Genomic DNA, 25,317 nt, shown 5'->3' on the forward strand with positions numbered 1-25,317 from the left:
TAGCTTTATTAAATGATGTTAAAATGATGATATTAATGTTAGATATATGCTGTTGGTTATCTTTTTATGAATTATTATTTGTTAATTAATGAATGTGAAATCTCACCCCTTCTGCTTGAAAATGTTTCCCTTCGTATGGGTAACTTGCAGGTAACCAGGACTAGCTGTGTTCGTGAGTAGACTCCTCACATCGTGTCTAGGATGCTCTGATACGTAACGGGATGGGGATTGTCTGATGCTTGTTTTTCCTTATTACGTATTTTATTTTAATAATGTTGAAGTATTTTATGAAGGCTAATTGAGATGTTAAGTTGTGGCCTTTTAATGCCAAGGATTTTATGAGATGATGTAAACTAAATTCCGCTGCATTTGATTATTGAATTTTATAAAGACATGTCGCTTAAATAAATAGTATTCCTATTACTATAATTGTTGGAAATGATGTATGTGATGCTCCGTTATGTTGATAAACTCTGATAATTTTTGTGAAATTTTTAAGTTGGGAAAACGGGGTGTTACATGAACCACTTGTTGAAGTTGCCATTGAAGAAGATTGAAGATTTTAGGGTTCTAGGGTTTGAGAGAACGATTGCGCTTACTTCGCAAAGAAAGGTTAAAAGAGAAAGTGTTTGTTGTGAATTGAGTAGTGCGTGAAATGACTAAGTGTTTTGAGTAAAAACGTTTCACATACAAAGAGACAAACAAACATAGCATTAATGACATTTGGGGGCGCGAGATAGTACTTTTAAAGCATAAACGTATCATTGCCCTTTTAAGTTATACACCAATACAAATAAGCCACGTCAGAAGTTCTCAGAGTAACTGCCAAGTTAGTGGGTCAGTTGCTACCAAAAAGTAACTTCCAGCGTTTCCACTAACTCTACTATTCAGAAGTACAAAACCCAGCTTCTGGACTTCAGATGCTGACATCATCATCAGAAGCACATTTTCCTCAGAACCTCAATAAAGAGCTTCTGATGGACCACAACTTCTGAACAGACTTCAGAACCTAAAATCCTATTCAGGAGCAAGCAAGCCTTTAATCAGACACAAAGTGCATGTTCAAATTTTTCTTTATAAAATCAAATCTTTCAACAGATAAAGGCTTAGTAAATATATCAGCCCATTGATTCTCAGTATCAATGAATTGTATATCTAAAATTCCTTTTTGAACATAATCTCTGATAAAATGGTGTTTGATTTCAATATGCTTAGCTCTTGAATGCAAAATTGGATTTTTAGATAGACAAATAGCAGCAGTATTATCACAGTAAATGGGAATACTGTTAGCAATAATCTGATAGTCTTCCAACTAATGTTTCATCCAAAGTAGTTGTGTACAACAACTTGCAGCTGAAATGTATTCTGCTTCTGCTGTAGACATAACAATAGTTGTTTGTCTTTTGCTAGCCCAGGATATAAGATTATCACCCAGAAATTGACAATTGTCACTGGTTGACTTTCTTTCAATCCTATCACCAGCATAGTCAGCATCACTGAATCAAATTAGCTTATAATCTAAGGATTTCCTATAAAGGAGTCCAAGATTAGTTGTTCCTTTTAGATACCTGAAGATTCTCTTAACAACTGTTAAATGAGATTCTCTAGGATCTGATTGGAATCTTGCACACAAACATACATTGAATAAAATATCTTGCCTAGATACAATGAGGTATAACAGGGAACCAATCATACCTCTGTACAGCTTCTGATCTACTTTTGCTCCTTCGTCTTCTTTGCTTAAGGTGCATGTAGGATGCATTGGAGTGTTGATCACTTTACAATCTTCAAGCTTGAACTTCTTCAGAAGCTCCTTTGTATACTTTGTTTGATGAACATAAACTCCATCTTTGCATTGATTAATTTGAATGCCAAGGAAGAACTTCAGCTCTCCCATCATGCTCATTTCAAATTCATCCTGCATTAACTTAGAAAATTCCTTGCAAAGAGATGCATTAGTAGAACCAAATATTATATCATCAACATATATTTGCACAACAAGAATATCTTTCCCAAGGGTCCTTCTGAAGAGTGTTGTGTCAACCTGCCCTCTTTTAAAATCATTTTTGATTAAGAAATTACTTAGTCTATCATACCAAGCTCTGGGAGCTTGTTTCAAGCCATATAGTGATTTCTTCAGTTTATAAACATGATCAGGATGCTTAAGATCCTCAAAACCAGGAGGTTGTTTGACATACACTTCTTCTTTTATGACACCATTAATAAATACACTCTTGACATCCATTTGATATAATATTATGCCATGATTAACTGCATAGGAAAGAAGTAACCTGATTGCTTCTAATCTTGCAACTTGAGCAAATGTTTCAGTATAATCAATGCCTTCTGGTTTACTATAACTTTGTGCAACAAGTCTTGCTTTGTTTCTTGTTACTTCTCCTTGCTCATTGAACTTGTTTCTGAATACCCATTTTGTTCCAATAATGTTCTTGTGCTGAGGTTTGGGTACCAGATCCCACACATCATTTCTTTGAAATTGATTCAACTCTTCTTGCATAGCTAAGATCCATCCATCATCTAAAAGTGCTTCATCAACTGTTGTAGGTTCAATCATTGAGATCAGTCCAATCATTGATTCTTCTTGTCTGAAGTATGATCTTGTTCTTCTAGGACTATCTTTGTTTCCAATGATTAGATCCTCAGGATGTGAAGATCTGTGCTTGAATGTGTTTCTAGGTTGAATTGCTTGCTGAGAGCCATCTTGTGCTTCATCAGAAGCAGATTCATCTTGAGCTTCTGATGTGGGTTCAGCTTCTGGACTATCTTCAGAATCAACTGTCTGATCAGGTTCTGATGTGTCTTCAGGAACCTGTATCTCTGCAAAACTTTCATCTTCCTTTGGAGTTTTATCCCCAAGCTCTTTGTCATCAAATTTAACGTGCATAGATTCTTCAACACAGAGTGTCTTTGAATTATACACTCTGTATGCCTTTGACCTTTCAGAGTAACCTAAGAAGATTCCTCTTTGGGCTTTGGCATCAAATTTCTTTAGGTAGAGCTTGTTATTCAGAATGTAACATGTAAATCCAAATTGATGAAAGTAAGAGATATTGGGTTTTCTTCCTTTAAAGAGTTCATATGCTGTTTTCTCCAAAATAGGTCTCATATAGATCATGTTCTGGACATAAATGTTGTATTCATTGCTTCTGCCCAAAAATGTTTTTTTAGATTGTTTTCATGGATCATGGTTCTGGCCATTTCCTGTAAATTTCTATTCTTTATTTCTACAACCCCATTTTGTTGTGGAGTTCTAGGATAAGAGAATTCATGGACAATTCCATGTTTTTCACAAAAAGCTTCAAATGGCTCATTTTCAAACTCTCCACCATGATCACTTCTGATTTTCAAAATCAATGTTTCTTTTTCAGATTGTATTTGATTGCAAAAGTTACTGAATACATCATATGCATGATCTTTACTTCTCAGGAATTTCACCCAAGTCAATCTGCTATAATCATCAACAATGACTAATCCATATTTACTTCCATATAAGGATGCAATACTTACTGGTCCAGATAAATCAATATGGAGGAGTTCTAAGGGTCTGGAGGTTGAAACAATGTCTTTAGTTTTAAAAGATGATTTCACCATCTTTCCTTTCTGGCATGCACCACAGAGTGCATCTGAATGATAATCTATATCAGGAAGGCCTTTGACAAGTTGTAACTTACTAAGCTTAGAAATTAATCTCCAGTTAGCATGTCCCAACCTTCTGTGCCACATCCATTTCTTATCATTCATTGACAGAAGGCAAATGACCTTCTGGTCAACCAGTTCAGAAAAATTGATTTTATAGACATTTTCCACTCTCTTTCCCTTGAACACAATGGATTTGTCTTCCTTGTTGATTATTGTGTAGTTGGCTTTTTCAAACAAAACATTATAACCATTGTCATAGAATTGACTAATGCTCCAAAGGTTATGTTCAAGCCCATCTACCAACCACACATTATTAATTGAGGTAGAGGAATTACCTATAGTTCCTGTACCAATGATCTTGCCAGACTGGTTGCCTCCAAACTTCACATTTCCTCCTTCTTTCATTGTTAGGTTGAGGAACATGGACTTCTCTCCTGTCATGTGTCTTGAGCAACCGCTGTCTAGGCACCATGATTTCTGCTTTTGCATTGCTCTTAGACATATCTGCATTTTTCACAAGTTTAGATTTAGGTACCCATTATGCTATGGGTCCTGGAAGGTTAGTACTTGAAGTTCTACTCTTCAGTTCTTGTACTTTAGGATGTGATTTAGGTTGCTTCTGACTAACCATCACCTTAGGTTTAACACCTTTTGGTTTTGGTACTTTAGAAGCAGAAACTATTTTGTTCTTCTGAATACCAGACTTCAGGATCTTGAATTCTGGTTTCAACAGACTCTGAGGAACAGATTCTGATTTCTTCAAAATCCTGATCTTTGATGTCTTAGATCCAGAATTAGTCATAACCTTAGACTTAAGGTTCTTTGGCTTTGATGCAATCTCAGCTTTAGAGCCATAAGCTTCAGGTTCTAACTGAACCACAACTTTACCTTTCACACCTTCAGGTACAAAAACCTGTTTTCAATCCTTCCTTGATGCATTCACAACAGGATTTAAGATTGGTTTCATTACTTTTTACTTCTGAAAAACCAATTCCTCTGCCATTGTTCTTGTAAATGCTATAAATCATAGAAGCAACTCTGCTTCTGTCAATGCCAGACATGATAAAATTTTCAAGAGCAATCTCATGGTTGCTTAAAGGTTTCCATTACACTTTTCTTGTAGCTTCTGACACAAGAACATGAGCTTGTCTTCATAAGTTTTAGAAATGAAGTCAAAGCCTCTAAGTCCTTCTTCAGAAGCCTTCAGATCCAATAGAGTTGATTCTTGTTGTTTCATTAAATCAACATATTTTTCTTTTAAATCCTTCAACTCATTGGTTCTTACTTCAAAATGTGTAAGGAGTTCTTTAAGAGACTCAATCAACTCTTCTTTGGGAATTTTAGAATATGCCTCACTATCTTCTTCTGAATCTGATTCTGATCCAGCTTCTGAAGTTGCTGTAGCTACTAACCCAACAACTATCTTTGCACCTTCATCAGCTTCCTTATCTGATCCAGATTCACTTTCCAAATCATCCCAGGTGGCCAATAAACTCTGTTTAATCTGCTTCTTGAATTTGCTTGGTTTGAAAGTTGAATTCTTTGACTTGTCCTTTGACTTCTCTTTCTGAAGATCAGGGCAATCAGCAATGAAATGTTCAGACTTCTTACAATTGAAACAACCCTTCTGATCTTCTTTCTTTGAGCTTCTGAAGTTACTCCTTCTGGTCAGACACTTTATATTCTTCTTGGCCAGATACTGCAGTCTGTTGGAGAGCATAGCCATCTCAGCAGCATCTTCTTCAGAATCTGAACCAGATGGTTCTTCTTCTTCAGATTCAACTACTTTGAGAGCTTTTGATGACTTGCCTTTGGATGGAAGAGCTATTGATTTACTCTTCTTAGTAGACTCATGTTCATTAAGACTTAACTCATGAACTTTGAGAGAACCAACAAGATCTTCAACACTTAAAGTGTTTAAATCTTTAGCTTCCTCAATGGCAGTCACCTTTGGTCTCCATCTAGTAGGAAAGCTTCTTAGTATCTTGCTCACATGATAAGAAGCAACATAACTCTTCTTCAGTATTTGCAGTCCAGAGACCAATGTTTGAAACCTTGAGTACATCTCCTCAATAGTTTCATCATCCTTCATCTTGAACAACTCATACTGATGTACAAGCATAAGAGCCTTTGCTTCTCTAACTTTCTTTCTGCCTTCACAGTTAGCACAAAGAGAAGCAAACATTGCTTTAGCAGTTGACTTGTCACTCATCTTCATGTACTCTACTTTAGGAATAGCAGTGACAAGTGCTCCTCTGATGATATAATGCTTCTTGTAAATCTTCTTCTGAGCAGGAGTATGTTTCTTTCTATCAACAACAGCTCCTTCTTCATCAAGAACCAAGTCACCAACTCCTTCTTCAAGTATATCCCATAGTTCTTCATCTAAACCCATGACATAGCTGTAGAAGTTGGTTTTCCACCAAGAAAATTATTCAGGATCTCCATTGAATTTAGGAACTTTTCCAGAGTTGGACTTTTTGTTGTCCACTATAATCATGTGCAACAGAAGTATGATTATGACCAGATCCAAAACTAGAAGTATCACCAGACATGTTTTTCTCAGATCTTTTTCTGTTACACTGTTAAGTGTTAAGACAACAGACCAAGGCTCTAGATACCAATTGAAGGGGAGAAAAACACAAGAAGGGGGGGTTGAATTGTGTTGGACGTTTCTTCGATTTCTCTAAAACTCATAACACTTAAATTCAGAAACTTGAAGAACAACTTCTGAATTGGGTGATCAGAAGCGTATGCAGCGGAATAAAATCAGAAAGAAAGGAAAGAAGAAAGACACAAGCAATTATACAGGTTCCTTCCACAAACTGGAAGTAGTCTTGTCCCCCTTACACTTCCAAGGAGAGTTCACTATAATGTAATATCTGATTACAAATGGTCACTGCTAAAACTAGCAAGAGACTTCAAATGCTCAAGCACACACGCAAGAGACTTCCTATGCTCAAGAACACAATCAAGAGACTTCTATGCTCAAGCACAACTGGAAGAGACTTCTAACCAAACAAAATTACAATGAAAAATGTTTGAGATTGAACACTTGATATACAATCAGTGGTGTTCACAATACAAATCAGATAAGACTCTTAAGACTTAAGAATTTCTAAGATATGAACTTGAGAAACAGAAATTCTAAGTGAACTTTTGAATGCAGAACAATTTCAGCAGAGTTTTGGCACTGTAAAATGTTGAGTCTTGCGTTCAGCATTACCAAACTCTAAGTCTTCACTCCTTTATATAGAGGTGTGAAAGAGACGTTGTGAAATTGCCAGCACATCAAAAAGAGTCATTGTTGAAGCTTAATCTTTCGCCAATGATCCTTTGCCTGATTTAGTTATTATCCTACGAAGGATCAATTTCAAATCCATTCCAGTTGAGAGGGAACATTTCTGCAGGCTTGGTTGTATATTCAGAGTTGTTATCTTGTCTTGTAGCAGAGACACAACACAGAGTAGTGGAGAAGGTGGTTGTACTGTTCGTACAAAGTACAATGTCAACGCTCTTGTTTCTTTTGCAAGCAAATGCCTTCAAATATCTTTGAAATGACAGTTGCAAAGTCCCACTAGTCTTCTGCCATCTTTAGATGAGTTTCAAACCATGAAACAACTCTTGAATCCTTGAATTCTGCAAATTCAGTTGATCTTCAGCTTCTGGTGAAAATAGCTTCTGATAAGGCATCTTCTGACGAGGCAGTTTCTGATGACGTGCCACTTCAGGACCTCTAGTCTTCAGGAGAACTAGTCTTCAGGAGCACTTTGCCTTCATGAGCTTCTAATCTTCAGGAGCACTTTGCCTTTAGGAGCTTCTAAGCTTCAATCTTTTGATTCCTTTGCTCTTTATTTTCTCATTTAGAACCTTTGTATGATAAATTTTTTGTCTATGGTCCTGTACACTTGAACAAATATTAGCCATTCCAATTGTCAATTTTTAATACCTTGTTATCATCAAAACTCTAAAGGTTTATTGTTAAACACATTTTGTTCCAACAAACTGTAAGGTTCATGGCCAAATTTTATTTTTCCAATTTACTTATATAGAGTGTTCCATGCTTTTACATTTCTAGAACTTGCAATTTTTCTCTACTGTCAATTGATCTTTGTCATTAGCACACTGAGACAAAAGTGCTTGGTCCTGTGAGCCTTTTTGAAGCCTACCCTGTTTATATTTGAATAATTATCCTTTCTTTAGCCAAATTGAGCCGGTAGGTTTAGATCTTTTTGTTCGGTGACAAACTACATTACAAGCTTAGAGACTTTTAGGATTTATCTCAAATTGTATTTCTGAGTTAGGCATTGTAGAATGTTCCTAAATAATAAGTTTGGGGTTGCTATTGGAATTTGCAACCAACTAAGTTTGGGGTGGGGGTACTAGAGAACAAAGGAAAAAAAAAGAACATTCTCATGAAAACAATATGTCAAAAATGGTGTATTCAAAAAAAAAAAGAATAGAACGAAAAAGGGACAAAACATTGAAAATCCGAGTAACTTAAAACTCGATTGTCTCAACTGTTATGAATAATCTCTAGTACCCTTGCAAGAATTGTTGTTCCCAAAGGTGAATGAATGATGGATTGAATTTTGTGCTTAACTTCCGTAGGAATGCCTAACTCATATTTTGTGTAGCCTACTAATCCAAATATTATCCCACCTTCACCTAAGCTCCGATATAACCCTTAAAGACCTCAAATTGTGCATTGACATTGATTTTGATTGACGTTTAGAAACTTTTCAAGCTTATGGTAATATGTAGATTGCATGTCGACTGTGTGTGAACCCTTTCATTTTGTTGCGTGGAGTTGTGAATTGGTGGATGCAAACAAGTTAAACTAGCTCATCTTTAGCTAGTAGAGAGTTGAAATTTTGGGTACTATCGCTTGATCAGGTAATTGTTATTTTACTGTCGATTGTCAATATTGAAAGTAGATTCCTTGAGAACAAGGAATGGTTCAAGTTTGGGATTGTGATGACAGTCAGTCATTCGCTATTTTTAGTGTCATTTTCATGATATTTTTGAGTTCACAAGCAAGATTAAGCAGCAAGAAAAGCAAGAAAAAAACTGAAGAAACTGAAAAAGGGCATCGTGTCACGATTACTGAAAAACGTTTAACGATTTTGAGCTTTCAAGAAATATGCATTCGACATTGGTGAAAACGTGTCACGATGGCAAAAACGTGACACGATTATGGAAACCCTAATTTTGGTGGTTTGTTACACAAGGCAGAAACGTGTCCGATTTACTTAAATCGTGCCACGATTTTAGGAGCAGTTGTTGCCTATTTAAGCTGAAGACTATTCTGAAAACAAGGGTTACGAATTGGAGAGAGCAAAGTGCGATTTTGAGACCTAAAGATGGCTAGGAGGGCGATTTCTTCAACCTTCTATCAGTTCATGTATGTTTTAATTCCATTATTGATTATGCTATTTGTAAACTCAATTATGAGTAGCTATATCTCTTAGAGGTTAGGTCTGAGATGATTCTTTGTAACCCTAATTGAACCATGTTGCTGTGAAACTCTATTTATTGTGAATGACAATCTAGTTTTTATTCAATTCAATTGTTCTTAATGCTTTTTATATCCTGATCAAATATAAACATGATTTAGTGAGAACGAATGACTACTGACCATCATAGCTTTCGACTTATACCTAATTGATTTGTTCTAATAAACATGGTTAGTCTAGGAATGGATAATCGTTTGTTAGTGATATTAGGTTAACGTTCTTAAACCTTCAAAGATTATTAGACCACCTAAGGAATTAGGGGCTGTAGTTTGAGAAGAGGGTCCTAACTCAAGGGATTGATTAGGACTATTTTGTTAACTATCGTGGAACTAGAAAATCATTCATAAGAATAGGTGCAGTATACCAATTAGGGGAACATAAATGATTCGAAAGACCTGATCTCATCTCTCTCTCTTATTCTTTAAACCAATCTTTATTTTCTGTTATTTACATTTTATGCACACAAACCTACTGCCTCGGGCACTTATAAAATTTACACATCCTAGATATTAACTTTATTGCTAAGTTGAGATTAACATAGTCCTCGTGGATACGAACTTAATTATATTATTTCGATAGTTTTTGGTACACTTGCCAAACCTCTATCAGGCTCAAAGAGCAAAAGCCCACTGGCTGAAGGAGGGGGACCTTAACGCTAAGTTTTTTCATCACAAAACCAGTTAAATAAAGAGGAAAAATATCATCCATAACATGAAAGATCATCATGGCAATATTTGGCAGGGCAGTAATAAAATTCATTCTATTTTTAATTCTTATTTTCAAAATATTTTTGATAGCTCCCATTCACCTATGAATCATGATATTTTTCTGCGATAAAAGACATAGTTCAGCCTATGGATTTTGAATTTCTTAACATTGATTTCACTATTGCTGAAGTAATTGAAGCCATCAAGACTCTGAAAAGCAACTCTGCTTCAGGCCCTGATGGCCTCACTGATCTCTTTTATCACAAGTAATAGGAGATTATAGGTTCTTACATTATAGATTTTGTTTTAAGTATTTTAAACAATGAGGGCAGTGTCACCCACATCAATCATACTTTTATTAGTATTATTTCTAAAGTGAATAACCATACCACTCCCTCTGATTTCAGACCTATAAGTCTTTTTAATGTTCTTTTTAAAATTGTCACTAAGACTATAGCCAATAGGATTAAGAATTTTCTGCTTAACATTATCAAGGAATACCAAAGTGCTTTTCTTCCTGGTAGATTAATCACTGATAACTCTCTTATTGTGTTTGACACTCTCAACTACATGAAAAAAACCTAGGAAGAAAAATAATGGTTATGTAGGTATTAAGTTGGATATTGCCAAAGCCTATGATAGTCTTGAGTGAGATTTTATTGAAAACTCTTTAAGAACTATGGACTTTCCTTATAGAGTCATTAATGTTGTTATGCAATGTATTCGTTCTGTTTCTTTTTCTATCCTAATTAATGGTAATCCTTCTGACCATTTCCAGCCTAAGAGGGGTATTAGACAAGGGGATCCCCTTCCCCCTTATCTTTTCATAATTTGTGCTGAGGCACTCTCTATGCTATTGGAAAAGGGCCAAAAGGATAGTACTATTCATTGGGTATCTATTGCTACAAATGCTCTAGCTATTTCACATTTATTATATGTTGATGATAGTGTATTGTTTTGTAGAGCCAAACCAGGTGAGGCAAAGGTTATTATGACTATCTTAAAGCAATATCAAGAGGTCTATGGTCAAAGGGTCAACTTGGATTAGTCAGAAATGCTCTTCATCCCTAACATATCTTTGGATGCTAAATCAAAATTTCAGGAATATCTCCCATTTAGGTATGTCTACCCATTTAGGTATTTAGGTATGTGTACCCATTTTGGTGGATCCAACGAGCAAGATTTTCAATTCCTCATGGATAGAATATGGAAAAAATTAAAAGGTTGGAAAGAAAAAAGTATATCCTTTGAAGGAAGAGGAGTTCTCATTAGGGTTGTTGCTCGGTCTATCCCCACCTACATAATGAGTTGTTTTCTCTTACCAAAAAATTTATGTGAAAAAATTGAAAAGGATGTCTGCGAGGAGAATTCAAGTACCTTAGGGATAATCACAGGAGAATTCATTGGACAAAAAGAGACAACCTAATTAATAAAATTCCCTTTTGATTAAAAAAAATTAAAAAAATTCCTTTTGATTCAAAAAAAAAAAAATACGAAAATTATCCTTATCTAATTATTCCATCTATTCCTTTTAAGTGACACATTAGAAGAAAACAAAAATTGTTCATATTTACGTGTTATGTTTACAATATTCAATGCAACATTGATTTTTTATTTGTCAATAATACTCTTAAACAACATTACATAGAGATATAGAGAAATATATATTTTTTTTTATATATAATGGTATAAAAAATAGTTATTTTGGTACTTGTAAAAAACTACAAAAACCACATTTAAAAGTGAACGGAGTAGTATTTCACTTTTAAATATTTTTTATAACTTACTAAAAAAAATTATAAGCTTATTTTTCCTTTCAAGAAAAAAATAGTTAATAAATATAATATGTCACAACTCATTAATAATCTCGAGAATCATTAAATAAAGGTTGTGTTTTTAAACATTATTTTTCTTTTTGTGAAGATTAAAAAGATTTCTAAGTGTTGTGAATGATGCACATAAATGTTGATGAATGAAATCTTACTATTAATCAATGTTGTTTATATGTACTAAATACGTTCTATTGAATGTATTCTCACATTTGTTTTGTTGTTGTGTGTTTGTGGTGTCTATACTTGTGGGGTTATAGATACTTAGGTTGAGGAGCTTTAGCTGCGAGATATTTGGAAGGTGGCGTTGGAAGTTTCTTCTGTCTTTATTTATTTCTAAAAAACTATGTAGACGATTGTGTTGCTTTGATTCTGTAACACTAGAGTTGGGGGTTTTGTTGTTTGATTTTGTTTCTTGGAGTTGAATTTGAAACTATGACTTTATTTTGCATGGATGTTAAGACCTTACCATATTTTATTTTGAATTTGACGGAGTATTCCGCTGTCTTAATTATAATTTTTTTTTAAAAGGTGAATTGATGAGTATGCGTAGCACTTATTTGAATAATTATACTTTTTAATTAATAAATAAAAGTCGTGGTCGTAGGGTGTTACATACACCGCTAACCGCTATGCAACATATGTCTAAGAACATCATCCTTGTATATGGTCTTGTATCTTCCTGAGGACATGTTGCGGCGATTCATATTTGTTTATACTATTCCCGAGCAAGTGTTTGAGGCATACGCAAACTTTCTTGTTCATATGATGGCGACAAAGGACCTAGGAGATCATATGTTGAATGGGTAGGATACAATACTAAGTTACATGAGATGATATTTAAGGATATCACATATATACATGCTTGCCACATCCTCTTAGATCAGCTAAAGAGGAGGCACTTGTAAAGTTTGTGGCTGAAGAGGCGAGGATCCCAATTGCAGACTTGGTCCAACAACCAAGCTCCATCAGGACATTAACAGCCAGGTTATTCTATGTGTTGACTTGATTCAAATTTTATAAGTCAAACACATATTTTTACATTTTCGTTTTATAGAATCCAAAATTGATATTGAATCCAAGTGTGGTTAAAAGTTGATTTCAATGAGGTTTGACACAATTCGAATTGCGTAACCTAAAAACATATATTGATGTTACATATTTATTCATATTAATATGTCAAATCAATAAAACACATGATTTTTTGTTGTTGAGATAGAATATATGTAATTTGTTGGAATTTTTATTTTTATTTTTAAAAATTATTAGAAATTGTTTCGATCTTATGTAGTTTGATAGCTTTCGGCTTCTATAATATGACAAACCCAAAGCAAGCTTTGGATTGTATAACGCGATCGGATGAAAAATTAAAAATTTCTAGAGCGCGCGAGAAACACGGGGTGATAATAAATTCTCCAAGTCTATACATAGTCCACATATTTTATGTTATACCATCTATTTTAATACTTAACACAAATTGCACATATCATGTTCATTCCATGATTTGTTTCCATTAATTTTATAATCTTCCATCCATTTTAGACCGGTCCAATAATTTTTTAAATTGGCTTATCCTATTTAAAAATTATCCTGAATGACAGTTAACCGTCGTTAGAGTTAAATGAGTAATTTTGAAGTGTTTAAGAGCAATTTTCCAATTTGGCACCCACCTCACTTTAGGCCTCATGTTCCCTTGGACCGGCCTTATCACCCATCCAATAACAAAGGCCAGAAAAGATTTGCATAAAACAAAGACCATAAAAGGTTTATATTTTGCTCATATTTTTTTTTTTTTATATTTTACTTAAAATGTTGGCTTACTTTATTTATGGATATTGAGTCTTGACGAAGATATTAGACTTTTACATAAGGTTTAAATTTCAGCTGAAATAGACATCTATATTTAGTGTTTGACATGTTTTGAAGTTTCGACACACCTCAAAAAGATGCAAAACGAAAAAATGAAATTGTTGTTTAGTAGATGTAAGTATTTCAAAAATAAATATTCGGTAGGGAAGGCAAAGCATAACCAAAATTTATAGATTACAAATACCCTGCATAAATTATAGTACTGAAGAAGTGTAGATCAAGCATCATGATTCATAAGAGTGATTCAAAAAAGAATGCTTTTCAAAAATGAACTTCTTTATGCTCCTAGTGACCAGCATGAAAGAATTATTAAACAAAGATTAAAAAGCCATTTTTGATGAAAACTTATCTCTCATTATTGAAACTAAAAAAATGGTTCCAAAATAATCCGAAATCAACAGAAATAGCACTGAATGAAGACATTAAATCTAAGATAATGTGTTAAGATAAACCTAAATTGAAGAATAGAGTAAGAGAGAAAGGAATGCAGGGGATATTGACAAAAACAATAATAATACAGAGGAATTTAAGCGTTGTCCAAACTCCAAACATGACTATGGCTATTAAAAGGAACAACTAAACTTTAAGCATGCATGAAATGAACCTTTTGTTAGGAAATAACAGGGCTGAAGAACAAAAATAAACAAACACAATCATAACACAAGAATATAACGTGGAAACTCCAAAATCAGGGAAAAAACCACAACCGTTGTCTAAACCGACAACCAGAGAATTATTACTATGTGAAAAAATTTCTCTCACTCTCATCCCAATGCCCCAGTACAACCACACTCTTACAAAACAAATAGGCCAAATACCTCCCCATGTCCTTTAAGTTTCATGTTTGTTTCAGATAGATCCTTTAAGTTTCTAAGTTTCAGATAGGTCCTTTAAGTTTCGAGTTTGTTTCGGATAGGTCCTTTAAGTTTCTAAGGTTTCAGATAGGTCCTTTAAGTTTCGAGTTTGTTTCAGATAGGTCATTTCTATCAACCTCCGTTAAGCCAAAATTGACCTGTCCGTTAAGCCAAAGTTGATCTGATCGGGGAAAAAATTGATGCCAAGTGTCAGAGAGAACCACCTCACCCACTTAACGGACATATCAACTTTGCTTAAAGGACAGAACAACTCTGGCTTAACGGAGATTGACAGAAAGGACCTATCCGAAATAAACTCGAAACTTAAAGGACCTATCGGAAACCTTAAAAACTTAAAGGACCTATCTGAAATAAACGTGAAACTTAAAGGACCCAGGGAGTTATTTGGCCAAACAAATATTTAAACTAAGTCAGATATAATCTTAAAGTGCTACTGACTGGTGCATTTAAAAATAAAGAACCTAGGTTCAATATATAGCCTTGGTCTTCCCCTTGCTTCACCAAACTAAGCGATGTGGGACTTCTCCAATAGCTAATATTTTTTTTTAATCTTCTTCTCTATTTAAGAAATTTGACAATCAAACCCAACAATCTCCACCTTGATTGTAAGAGTTTCATCTTCCACTTCCATTGTCTATACCGACAATCATACTCCACCATAAAGAGTATACTTCACTTGAAACTGAACTATTCCAAGAATTTCTTCACGTCGAAACTTTGTTGAAAGATTATGGTGTAACTCCCATATTGGCTTTCAGGAAGTTCTTCAGCCATCGACATATCTCACCACACACCTTGCATCAATGCCACCCAATGGTCGTGTGTTATTCAGAATCCGCTAGCAATAACTTGTCATTTTGCATGGTATAGCGGAAATACCATAAGGACACACTTTATCTTCTAGAGAAGACCACCATCATCTCCCAAAACAAGGGAGACATTGCTAGCACTTGCCACAGAGTCTTTTTCAGATACTGCTTCGCCTGGACAATTTCTCTTTAAATGCACAAACATTCCACACTTGTGTAATCCTTATTGTATCAGCACATCCTTGACTTGTACTTTCCACAAGCCAAAGTTGATTCTTCCATCAAAATTCTCTATGTCAAACTTCATTGCACTTAGACATAGCAGCTGCACAATACCACCCTTCTTCAACACCTTTACAATATCACACTTCTTTTTTCTGATGTGGAAGATCAGACAACGCTGCAACCACATAGCATACTAGGAATTGTGATATCTCACAGAACCGAAGCTCTTGATACCACTGTTAGGAAATAACAGGTAGGGCTGGCAATGAACCGAACCAACTCGAAAATAGTTTGATACTCGATTCGATAATTGGTTCATTGAACTTGTTTCATGAACCAAAGGAGTCGAACTTGAGTTGAAAATTAAACTCGTTAAATTCATGAGTTGAACTTGAACTTAGTATGGTTCGACTCGTTTGGTTCATGAACCAGCTCGAGATATATATATACACACAATTTTTATATAATATAGAATTTATTACAAACTTCTTCTAATAATTATGCCCTTTTTTTCATAGAAATTGTAAATAATTGCTAATTTAAGGCTTAAATAGGTCTTTCGTCCCTGCAAATATAGATCATTTGAATTTTCGTTCCTGAAGTTACTAATCTTTCCAATCTGCCACTGCAAATATTAATCATTTGAATTTTGGTCCTAATTAGGTTTTTTTGCTGAGGTGGGCTGTCATTAGCGACGTGGTGCCCATGCAGCAAGTGATGATTGGGCGAGGTGGCTGGCTTAAATAGGTCTTTCGTCCCTGCAAATATAGGTCATTTGAATTTTCGTCCCTGAAGTTACTAATCAGATGTAATTAGGACCATTTTTCAAATGATTAATATTTGCAGTGGCAGATTGGAAGGATTAGTAACTTCAGGGACGAAAATTCAAATGACCTATATTTGCAGGGACGAAAGACCTATTTAAGCCCTAATTTAATAAAACTCAACGATTATTGTAATACTAGAAAGAGGAAAAAAGTTAATGCTTTCACAAGGCCTTTAAACAAAGTTGTGCATAAAAATTGTCCCACATCAGTGAGTTTTGCAAAGATTAGAGAGGAGGAGTATATATATATGAGCGGTGCATTACAAATACAACATGAAACCAGTAGTGGCAGTATACGCTACAGTAACGGTAGTAAATATAAATATAAAGTGCTACTACCTTTCTATATTAGTTTTTTTAAATTATATTTTTGTTGTTTTAAGGGTTTTGTTTTTTTAATGTCAAAGACATATTTTTGACAAAAAAAAAAGTTTTGAAATATGCAATTTGAGCAAACGAGGTGAACCTAACGTGTCGAACCGAGTTGTAAAGTTTAAACGAGCAGAACTCGAGTTAAAAAAAAGGTTCATTTCGAACTCGAGTCGAGTTTTGAGCTGAACCAATTCTTATCGAGTCGAGCTCAGACAGGTTCGATTCGACTCATTTCCAGCCCTAATAACAGGGCTGAAGAAGAAAAATAAACAAACACAACCAAAGAATTATTACTATGTGAAATTTTTTATAACACAACCAAAGAATTATTACTATGTGAAATTTTTTATAACACATAGACTTCTCTCAGTCTCACCCCCAACGTCTCAGTACAACCACAGTCTCAAGTGCTACTGAATGGTGCATCTTAAAACAAAGAACCTAGGTTCATTATATAGCCTTGGTCTTCCCCTTGCTTCACCAAACTAAACGATGTGGGACTTCTCCAATAGCTAATATTTTTTTAACCTCATTCTTTATTTAAGAAACTTGACAATCAAACCCAACACCTTTCTAGATCTCAAAGATTTTCAAACACAGGCTATGCTTGTATAAACACCTTAATTTACCACTTATAGCATAAACGCTTATTATAGAAGTGATTACATGTAAACCATTTTTATAACAAAAACTAAACAAAGTCGAACTTTATTCATATAAACAATAAGCTGTTTTCGTAAGCTATCCTCAAGAGTTTATAGAAATAAGTTGAGAACAGTCTATGGACATGTCATATGCTGTTTTAATAAGCACTCTCGAACAGTGTTTTAAGTGGTTATGCCAATAGATACGATCGAATAAGCAAATCCTAAGAGTCGCTTAGTATCATATTTCTACTTAGTAGCCTAAGAAACACTTCATTGAACCTTAGAGTATATACCACCAAATACACACAACAAAGTAGATAATGTGCCAATCACAAATCAGTCAAGAATTTCCAGAAATCAACAATAAAGGGATGGCCCAATGCACACTTTTTACACTACTACAAAAATGAGCTTATATAGCGCTTTTTATTTGCTTTAGATAGCGCTTTTGAAGTGCTACTGTAAATGGCGCTGGTAAAAGTAATATAGCGCTTTTTTTATGTATAAAGCGCTAGCTAAAGCATGGTTTATATAGCGCTTTATGTCAAAAAGCGCTAGCAAAGGGTCTCCTTAGATAGCGCTTTCAAAAAAAAACGTCATCTAAGACATGTTTAAAGATAGCGTTTTTGTTTTAAAAGCGCTATGTAACATTATGTTTAGATAACGCTTTATAAAGGAAAAAAAGCGCTAGGAGAAGCATTGATTTATTTACTTTTGTCAATTTTTTTTTCCTTTGTAGATAGCGTTTTTTTATCAATTTAAAGTTAAATATATATAAAGTCAGAAATTTTAAGGGAAATTTATATAATTTGGCACATTATAATTTGGACTATTATTTATCAAATAAAACTTAACCATATCATAAAAAATGTATGTATATATAGCATAAAAGTCAGAAATGTATAGCCTATAATATGGTAACATAGATATCTCTAGGTGTTACAACTAATTAGTTAAAATAAACGTCAAAATCTTCTATGGTATCATGCAGTCTTCATCTATCTTCTTGATCTTCTCAACATTTTTATCCAAAACAAGCAGGCAAATCATCATTCATTTCCAAATTTCGTTCACTCTCCTCCACTTGAATCCTCCACCTGAATATATACCAGAAAACACCATTAAGCAATAATACTATATTATATTAAAGATAAATTCAAAGTACTACTGATCATGAGTACAAATTAAAGCAAGATTATAAATTAAAACAACTACCACTTCTAGCAAATATATTGAGAAACATGAAACCCACCTTATCATAAAAATATCATATAACTTTTACTGAGCATGAAATGACACCATTCTTCTTGGATTTCTCTTAGTTTATCTTTTGAGTATGTCACACACTTGAAATCATCAATGTACTGCATATATTATAACAAAAAATAACCATGTTACTTAATAAACTTAATTATATACAAATATTATACTTTAATATAAAAATAACATACCAGCTTTGGAATCTCGTTTAGTTTTGAAATGAGAATCTCTTTCATAAACCTCATCACAAAGTACCTCAATCTATACCATTTTCTTGGAGAGGACACTACAAAAAATAAAATAAGTTTGTATCAATCAAATTATTTATATTATTCATACACTAATTTTTTAAGGTTGTTATGTTATATTACTAAACCTGTACTTGGACCCATGATATGTTGTTAAATTTATTCTTTGATACTTGAGCGTCCCTTGCAGAGCGAAATACCTGTAGAACTCTACAAAATATAAATGTAAACTTAGATTACATACAACTAATCATATATATTGTTTTCATATACATCAATATATAAATTTATATATACTTACGTGCCAAACATATTCTTCATTTTTGGGTAATTCATATAGTCATTGAGTAATGGATCCAAATAATATATGATTTTCGATATGGGATCAATGACAACTAACACCCAATGTCCACTACACAAATGTCAAAGTTAATTAAAAAATCTTCTATAAACGATGGTAACAAGTTAGGAAAAAATAATCAAAAACAAAGTTTCAAGGAAAATCTTACATAGACCTATGTATATAAAATGGTAGAATAAATAATTTGCGCTCATCTTTATATTTCAAGAATTCCTTAACCATGTATGCTTTGACCAATTCTTGTTCTGCTTCAATTAACACCAATGATATTCGATGGGGGGGATAAGAAGGAGTATTTCCTTGCGAAATCAGTGTCGCACACAAATTTTTCATACAAGTACCTAGTATGAAAATATAATATTAGATACTTTTAAATGATAGGGGTTAATTAATCAAAATTAAACTATAGAGTTGAAGGCTATATATATAATATAAAACACATATTAAATAAGTAAGCACATATTAAACTATAAGTAAGCACAAAATTATACTATAAGTAACCCCCTAAGCACAAAATAAATTGAGCATTATAATTTTGATTAAATAAGTAAGCACATATTAAACTATAAGTAAGCATAAAACACAGAAGAGTTGAAGGCTAAAATTAGGTTAATTAATCATACAAATTTATAGTCTCACGTATTATATATTTGTGAAATAACCAAACATGTTTATCATTGTGAAACTAAGAGGGTAATTAATATATAAAATGACACATTTGTTACTAGAGGTGGAGAGACAGAATAAAATCAATCAAAATGATGTAAGAAATAAAATTGAATAAGTAGAAGATAATTAATACATACGAGAATATCCAAGGTGGCTCCAAATTTGTCTTTGAAGGAGGATGCAAAGGTTTTAATAGAATCAGCATCTGAGACATCAAGGACTAGAAAGTGAACATGATGAGGTGCAACAAGGCCTAATTGTGCTCGAATGCTCTCCACAGCATCCTCTCCTTTTTGCTTGTCTCTAGCAGTTAACACTACACTCAGTCCCAACTCAGCAAAACGTTTCACAAGAGTAAACCCAATGCCCTTGTTACCTCCGGTCAGGGCCGTTCCTGAGAATTCAGAGGCTCGGCTCAGGGAATGAAAAGAGGCCAGTGATAAAATCAAAACGTATTTTTTTTTTAAAAGAGCAATAGATAATATAAAACGAGTTTAGGCGAATACCTTCAAAAAGAGTCTTCATTCGCACTAAAACGAGACTTCCTACGCGTATTTACTGAAGCAAATTCATCAATCAACTCTTCGTATTGTATATTTGGTGAGGTTAGACATGTAAGATTATTAAGAGGTCAATTTGGTGATAATTATCTAGAGTAGATAATGTGGCAACACTAATGCTTCTTGTTCACCACCTCTGTTCTTGTTGCCTTGGATTATGAACAAGAGCTTGAGACTGCAAAGAGAAGTTCTTCAATTGAGAAAAACTATGAACGGACAAGTTATCATAATTGGGGCTGAGAGGTTCCGTTGCCTAGAAGTCCTTTTCCAGCCATCTATGATTTGAATGGAAGTTGCTGGAATGGAGGGGGCCTAAAAGCAATACTCATTTTTTTATTGGAGGATACTATTACTACTGGGTATAAAAAAAATTGAGGCCCATCCTTGAGGGAGGCCCAGCTCGTTTGAGCTGTTTGCACCCCCTCAGGGACGGCCCTGCCTCCGGTCACCACCGCCACCGTCTCCTTCGACGACCACCTTCATTCATTTAGCACAAATAAACACAAGCAAAAGCAAATTAATCAAACATATATATGGCATTAAATGTGTATAGTAGGATTGAAAAGATAAGGTACCTGGTTGAGCAAAGTGCAGGAGAAGGAAAATAAGGTTCTGGCTCCATATATGTCTATATGTCACAGTATGGATATTGATGAATTATGTCAATGAAAATGCAAGTACGCCATTATGCTATTTATATGTGTGTTTGGAGAAGATTGATTTGTCTCACTTCAATGCATACATATTTATATTAACAAACTTTATCATGCTTATTATTATTGAGAATGTTATCGAATTAGGAGGAGGAGCAGACATTATGTGAATTATATAATATAGTTTAAGACTATAAATTTGGTGAGATTATTAACTTGCAAATGGTGATAAATCTTAATCATGCGATAAAATCAATATGACCAAATTAATTGAAATAAGATAGAAATTAAAATAAGAAACTAGAGCCTAAATCCATGACATAGTAAAAGTATCTCAACTTCAAGATCCGAGAAAGACCCTAGAAGACATCATAGTTGCTATATAAACAAAATTAAATTAACAGTAATAGTCTTCATCAAAATAAAGTAGAACCATAAATAAAACCCTAAAAGAGAATGAAAGTAGAACCATACAAACCCTAAAAGTTAACGGATACTTACTCCAAAACTTGGGACACACTATACCACCAAAGTCTCCTTTGTTGTTTGCAAAAGAAGTCGATTTTGTCTCTATTCTCTCTATGGCTGTGCGGCTTCCCTTTTACAGTATAATTATCATCACTTGCCTTTTATAGTATATCACTTCAAAAGATTAAGTGCTGGTGTCAACAACAAATATAAAGATTAAATGCTATTTTTATGCTACCAAGTAACAAACTCTCCTTTATTCAGAAAAGGTAACAAACTTGAATTAAAAAAAAAAAAGTAACAAACTCTAGATTAATCCAAGGCCAAAACCGTATAAATTATTTTGATTGTGATGATATTTTTGGCTTTTTCAGTACCAAACTATACTTTAAGGGTATAACACAACCCTAAACCAAATATTTCTTTATGTACAACACATCAACCTCAACTATCGATTTTCACAAGCCTTTAGTTTTAATTTTCTGATTTTAGGTTTTAGAAAATCAACAATGTAGGATTTATTGGGATCTGGAAATTTTGATTTGTTTTTTTAGATTTGTTTTTTTAGTTTGGATTTGTTTTTTGGAAAAAGTTTGGATTTGTTTTTTTGGAAAAGTTTGGATTTAGTTTGTTATATATTTGATTTGTTTTTTTAGTTTGGATTTGTTTTTTGGAAAAAGTTTGAATTTGTTTTTTTTGAAAAAGTTTGGATTTAGTTTGTTATATATATAATAAATATATATGATAAAAATATAAAAAAAAAAGGTGTGCTTTGTTACTGCAATCCATTTTTCATTAAAATTCAAAAAAAAAATATTTGAAATATGCTATGCAGGGGATCGAACAGGGGACCTGTTAGTTAATGTACATTAAATCTCTTTATAAAATGGCGCTTTTTTTAACCTATAAGCGCTATCTTTCTCAAGCATACAGTAGCGCTTTTTTTAACTTATAAGCGCTATTTAAGGTTGATTTATATATAGCGCTTTTCATAAAAAGCGCCATATAAGATTAATCATGTTTTTCATTTAAATATTTATTATTTTTATTTAACCTATACTGACGCTTTCAATACAAAGCGCTATATATACTTAAAAGGATAGATAGTGCTTTTTCAAAAAAGCGCTAGCTAAGACCTCCGTGTTTTAATTTATAGCGCTTTAGTGTTAAAAGCGCTATTTATGAGGCGCTATATTTACCCAATTTTGTAGTAGTGTTATGATAAATTGTATGTTTCTAGGCCTAACTAAAGTCATTCTCAAGCATAAGCCCTATGGTACCTACTGATTTCTTTCTGGAAGTTCAATTAATCTTCAAACATAAACCAGAATATCAATTTAAATTTGATCAGAGATCATAACATATAAATCAAAAAATAAAATATCAGACTTTCTTTCTTTCATATTTGTTTCCCACCAATGCCTTGTGGTGATAAATGTTAAATTTTATAGCTTAGAGATTCCTTCTGCAGTTGAGAGAGCAAGAAAACATTTATCTAGCACTAGACACTTCAAATTGAAGGTATGTAAGGTGTCTGACACAAACAAATGTTACATTCAATTATTTTATTTTTCTAAAATTATTATTAGTATTGACATGTCAGTGTCGTATTCAGTATCTGTGTGAGTATTTACGTTGGTGTCAGAGCTTTGTAGGCTACCATTCATAAAAAATCAGCCATGTTCAAACATCAAATCTTATTGTACAAGAAAGTATATTAATTGACAACACGGCTAAATACAAATCACATAATCCAATCTTAGCACAAACAAAAAGAAAATCAATCCATAAAGAATGTAAACATGTATTGTTATGAAAATTTAAACAATTGACAACAAAATATGACATTTACCTATCTTTTATACATGAAAACCAGTCCATCTTCTAAAACTTCTAATATCCTTCCCTTCAGAAACAGCCATTCCAATTCCAACTCTACCACCATTACCAACACCTCTATAATACAATCTCCATTCATTTTCTTCATTATCCATATAAACAAAACAAGGTGATCCAACATCTTTATCATCCCAACAACCTTCATCTGATGGCATCAAAATAGCCTCATCTTGAAGCCTAACCCATTCCATCAACCCATCAGGTGAAACTGCAACACCAATACACCTCCTTCCATTACTACCTACACCTTCATAAACCATCACATAATTTCCACCACTCTTGTTCCTTGTAACACAAGCATTCATCACTCCTAACTCATCAAAAGAACCAACTTTACCTCCCCCCATTATTTTCCCCAATTTCACCCACCTAATTCCATCTCTTGACCTAGCAATACCAATGCAAAACTCTCCTTTTTCCTTATCAAATGAATGATAATACATCCTTAAATCACCATTTCCATGATAAACAACTTGTGGTGAGGAAATAAACAATGAATCCCAATCTTTCTCTTTACCAACATCTATTAATGCTCCACTATGATGCTCTCCTTCAATTCTAGCCCAATTTCTACCATCTTGACTTATAGCTAAACCAGGTAATGACTTCAAAATCTTACCTTTACCGAAATTCTCATGATTTAAACCATTTGGGTTATCAAAACTAAACTCGAAAGAATGATCACGAAACTCTACAGATTCAGAACCGTATCCGGTGTAATAAAGCCAATAAACAGCATTAGAACCTCTAACTCTGTAACTAGACATGATTAACAACCCAGAAGGCCTAATTCCGCGAGTATCGAAACCCCACCAATCTTTACCACAATTCATCACAAAACCAACATCAGAACTTGATTTTGCAGGACCTCCACCGCGTTCCCAATGAACACCGTTGCTCGAAATTGCTAAGCCTATTAAATCATTTGAAGGTTTTCCTTTTGGTCTTCCATGATACCACATGTACCATCTCTCTTCTTCATCACTTTGAAACCTTTTCACTACTGGTGATCCAATATCTTCACTGTCCCATGAGTTTGAAAAACCTAAATCAAACACCAAGCCTCTTGAACACAAAGAGCTAGTAGAAGACGAAGATTGTAAAGACAAGGATGCAGATGAAAATGCTTCATTTTCCTCTTCTTGTTGTGATTCGTTGTGATTTTTGTTAGAAAGTGAATTGACTCCATTGTTGTTTTTGTTGTGAGTATCATTGTTGGTGTTTGTGTCTGGTTTTGTAGAGCAGTGTAATAAAAAAGATTGAAACTTAGTGTTGATTTGATGGTTTGAGGAGACAAGAGTAAGAGTGTTTGGTTTATGAGAACATGACCATGATTGAATTAAGATTGATGTTGGGTTTTTAAGGTTGTATGGTTTCAATGAAGGAAGTGCCATTGATGTCAATGATGATGATGATGAGTCCATGGTTGGAATGAGGTATGTGAGGATGTGGAATGTGGTGTACGATTAAGGACCAATTGAATGAATGGTGACAATTCAAAAGAAAGTGTATGAAATGGAAATTTGAATTGAATGAAGATAAAAATGATGGATATGAATGTTTGTGTGGTGAGTGTTTAATTTAACCAATAAGAGGAGAGTGTTTATTCTCTTCAACTTTTCACACAAGAGGAGAATAACTAACTTGCAAGAAATGTCATTTTCTCAAGTTAAATTAGTATGATCCAATTTAAATGGTAATTTCAAAACATGTTTAGTATTTATTTTTTTAAAGTAAAACATGTTTAGTATGTTAAATTGTTAGACAATTAAGGTTACTTTAATTCTTTAAGAAGAAATGTTGTTTGTCACGATCGACATATATGTATCTTGAACTCACAATGTGTTTTCTTCATAAAATAAGG

General features: G+C 33.7%; 2 protein-coding genes across 2 annotated transcripts; both read right to left on the minus strand.

The window, feature by feature from the left end:
* Positions 1-18,294: 18,294 nt before the first annotated feature.
* Positions 18,295-20,398, minus strand: LOC146921577 ((+)-neomenthol dehydrogenase-like). Its single transcript, XM_085711338.1, has 7 exons — positions 20,380-20,398; positions 20,011-20,267; positions 19,145-19,158; positions 18,972-19,053; positions 18,787-18,876; positions 18,588-18,699; positions 18,295-18,432 (listed from the first exon to the last, which is right to left on the minus strand). Exons 1-6 carry the CDS (start codon positions 20,396-20,398, stop codon positions 18,592-18,594), a joined length of 570 nt encoding a protein of 189 aa, XP_085567464.1. The 3' UTR covers positions 18,295-18,432; positions 18,588-18,591.
* A 2,900-nt stretch (positions 20,399-23,298) lies between these two features.
* Positions 23,299-25,057, minus strand: LOC146921578 (Arabinanase/levansucrase/invertase). Its single transcript, XM_085714945.1, has one exon. It carries the CDS (start codon positions 24,875-24,877, stop codon positions 23,414-23,416), a length of 1,464 nt encoding a protein of 487 aa, XP_085571071.1. The 5' UTR covers positions 24,878-25,057; the 3' UTR covers positions 23,299-23,413.
* Between the last annotated feature and the right edge of the window lie 260 nt (positions 25,058-25,317).

This window comes from Medicago sativa, chromosome 5 (genome assembly GCF_051527215.1).
Source record: "Medicago sativa cultivar Bolivia chromosome 5, Bolivia_mono, whole genome shotgun sequence".
NCBI classification, from domain to species: domain Eukaryota; kingdom Viridiplantae; phylum Streptophyta; class Magnoliopsida; order Fabales; family Fabaceae; genus Medicago; species Medicago sativa.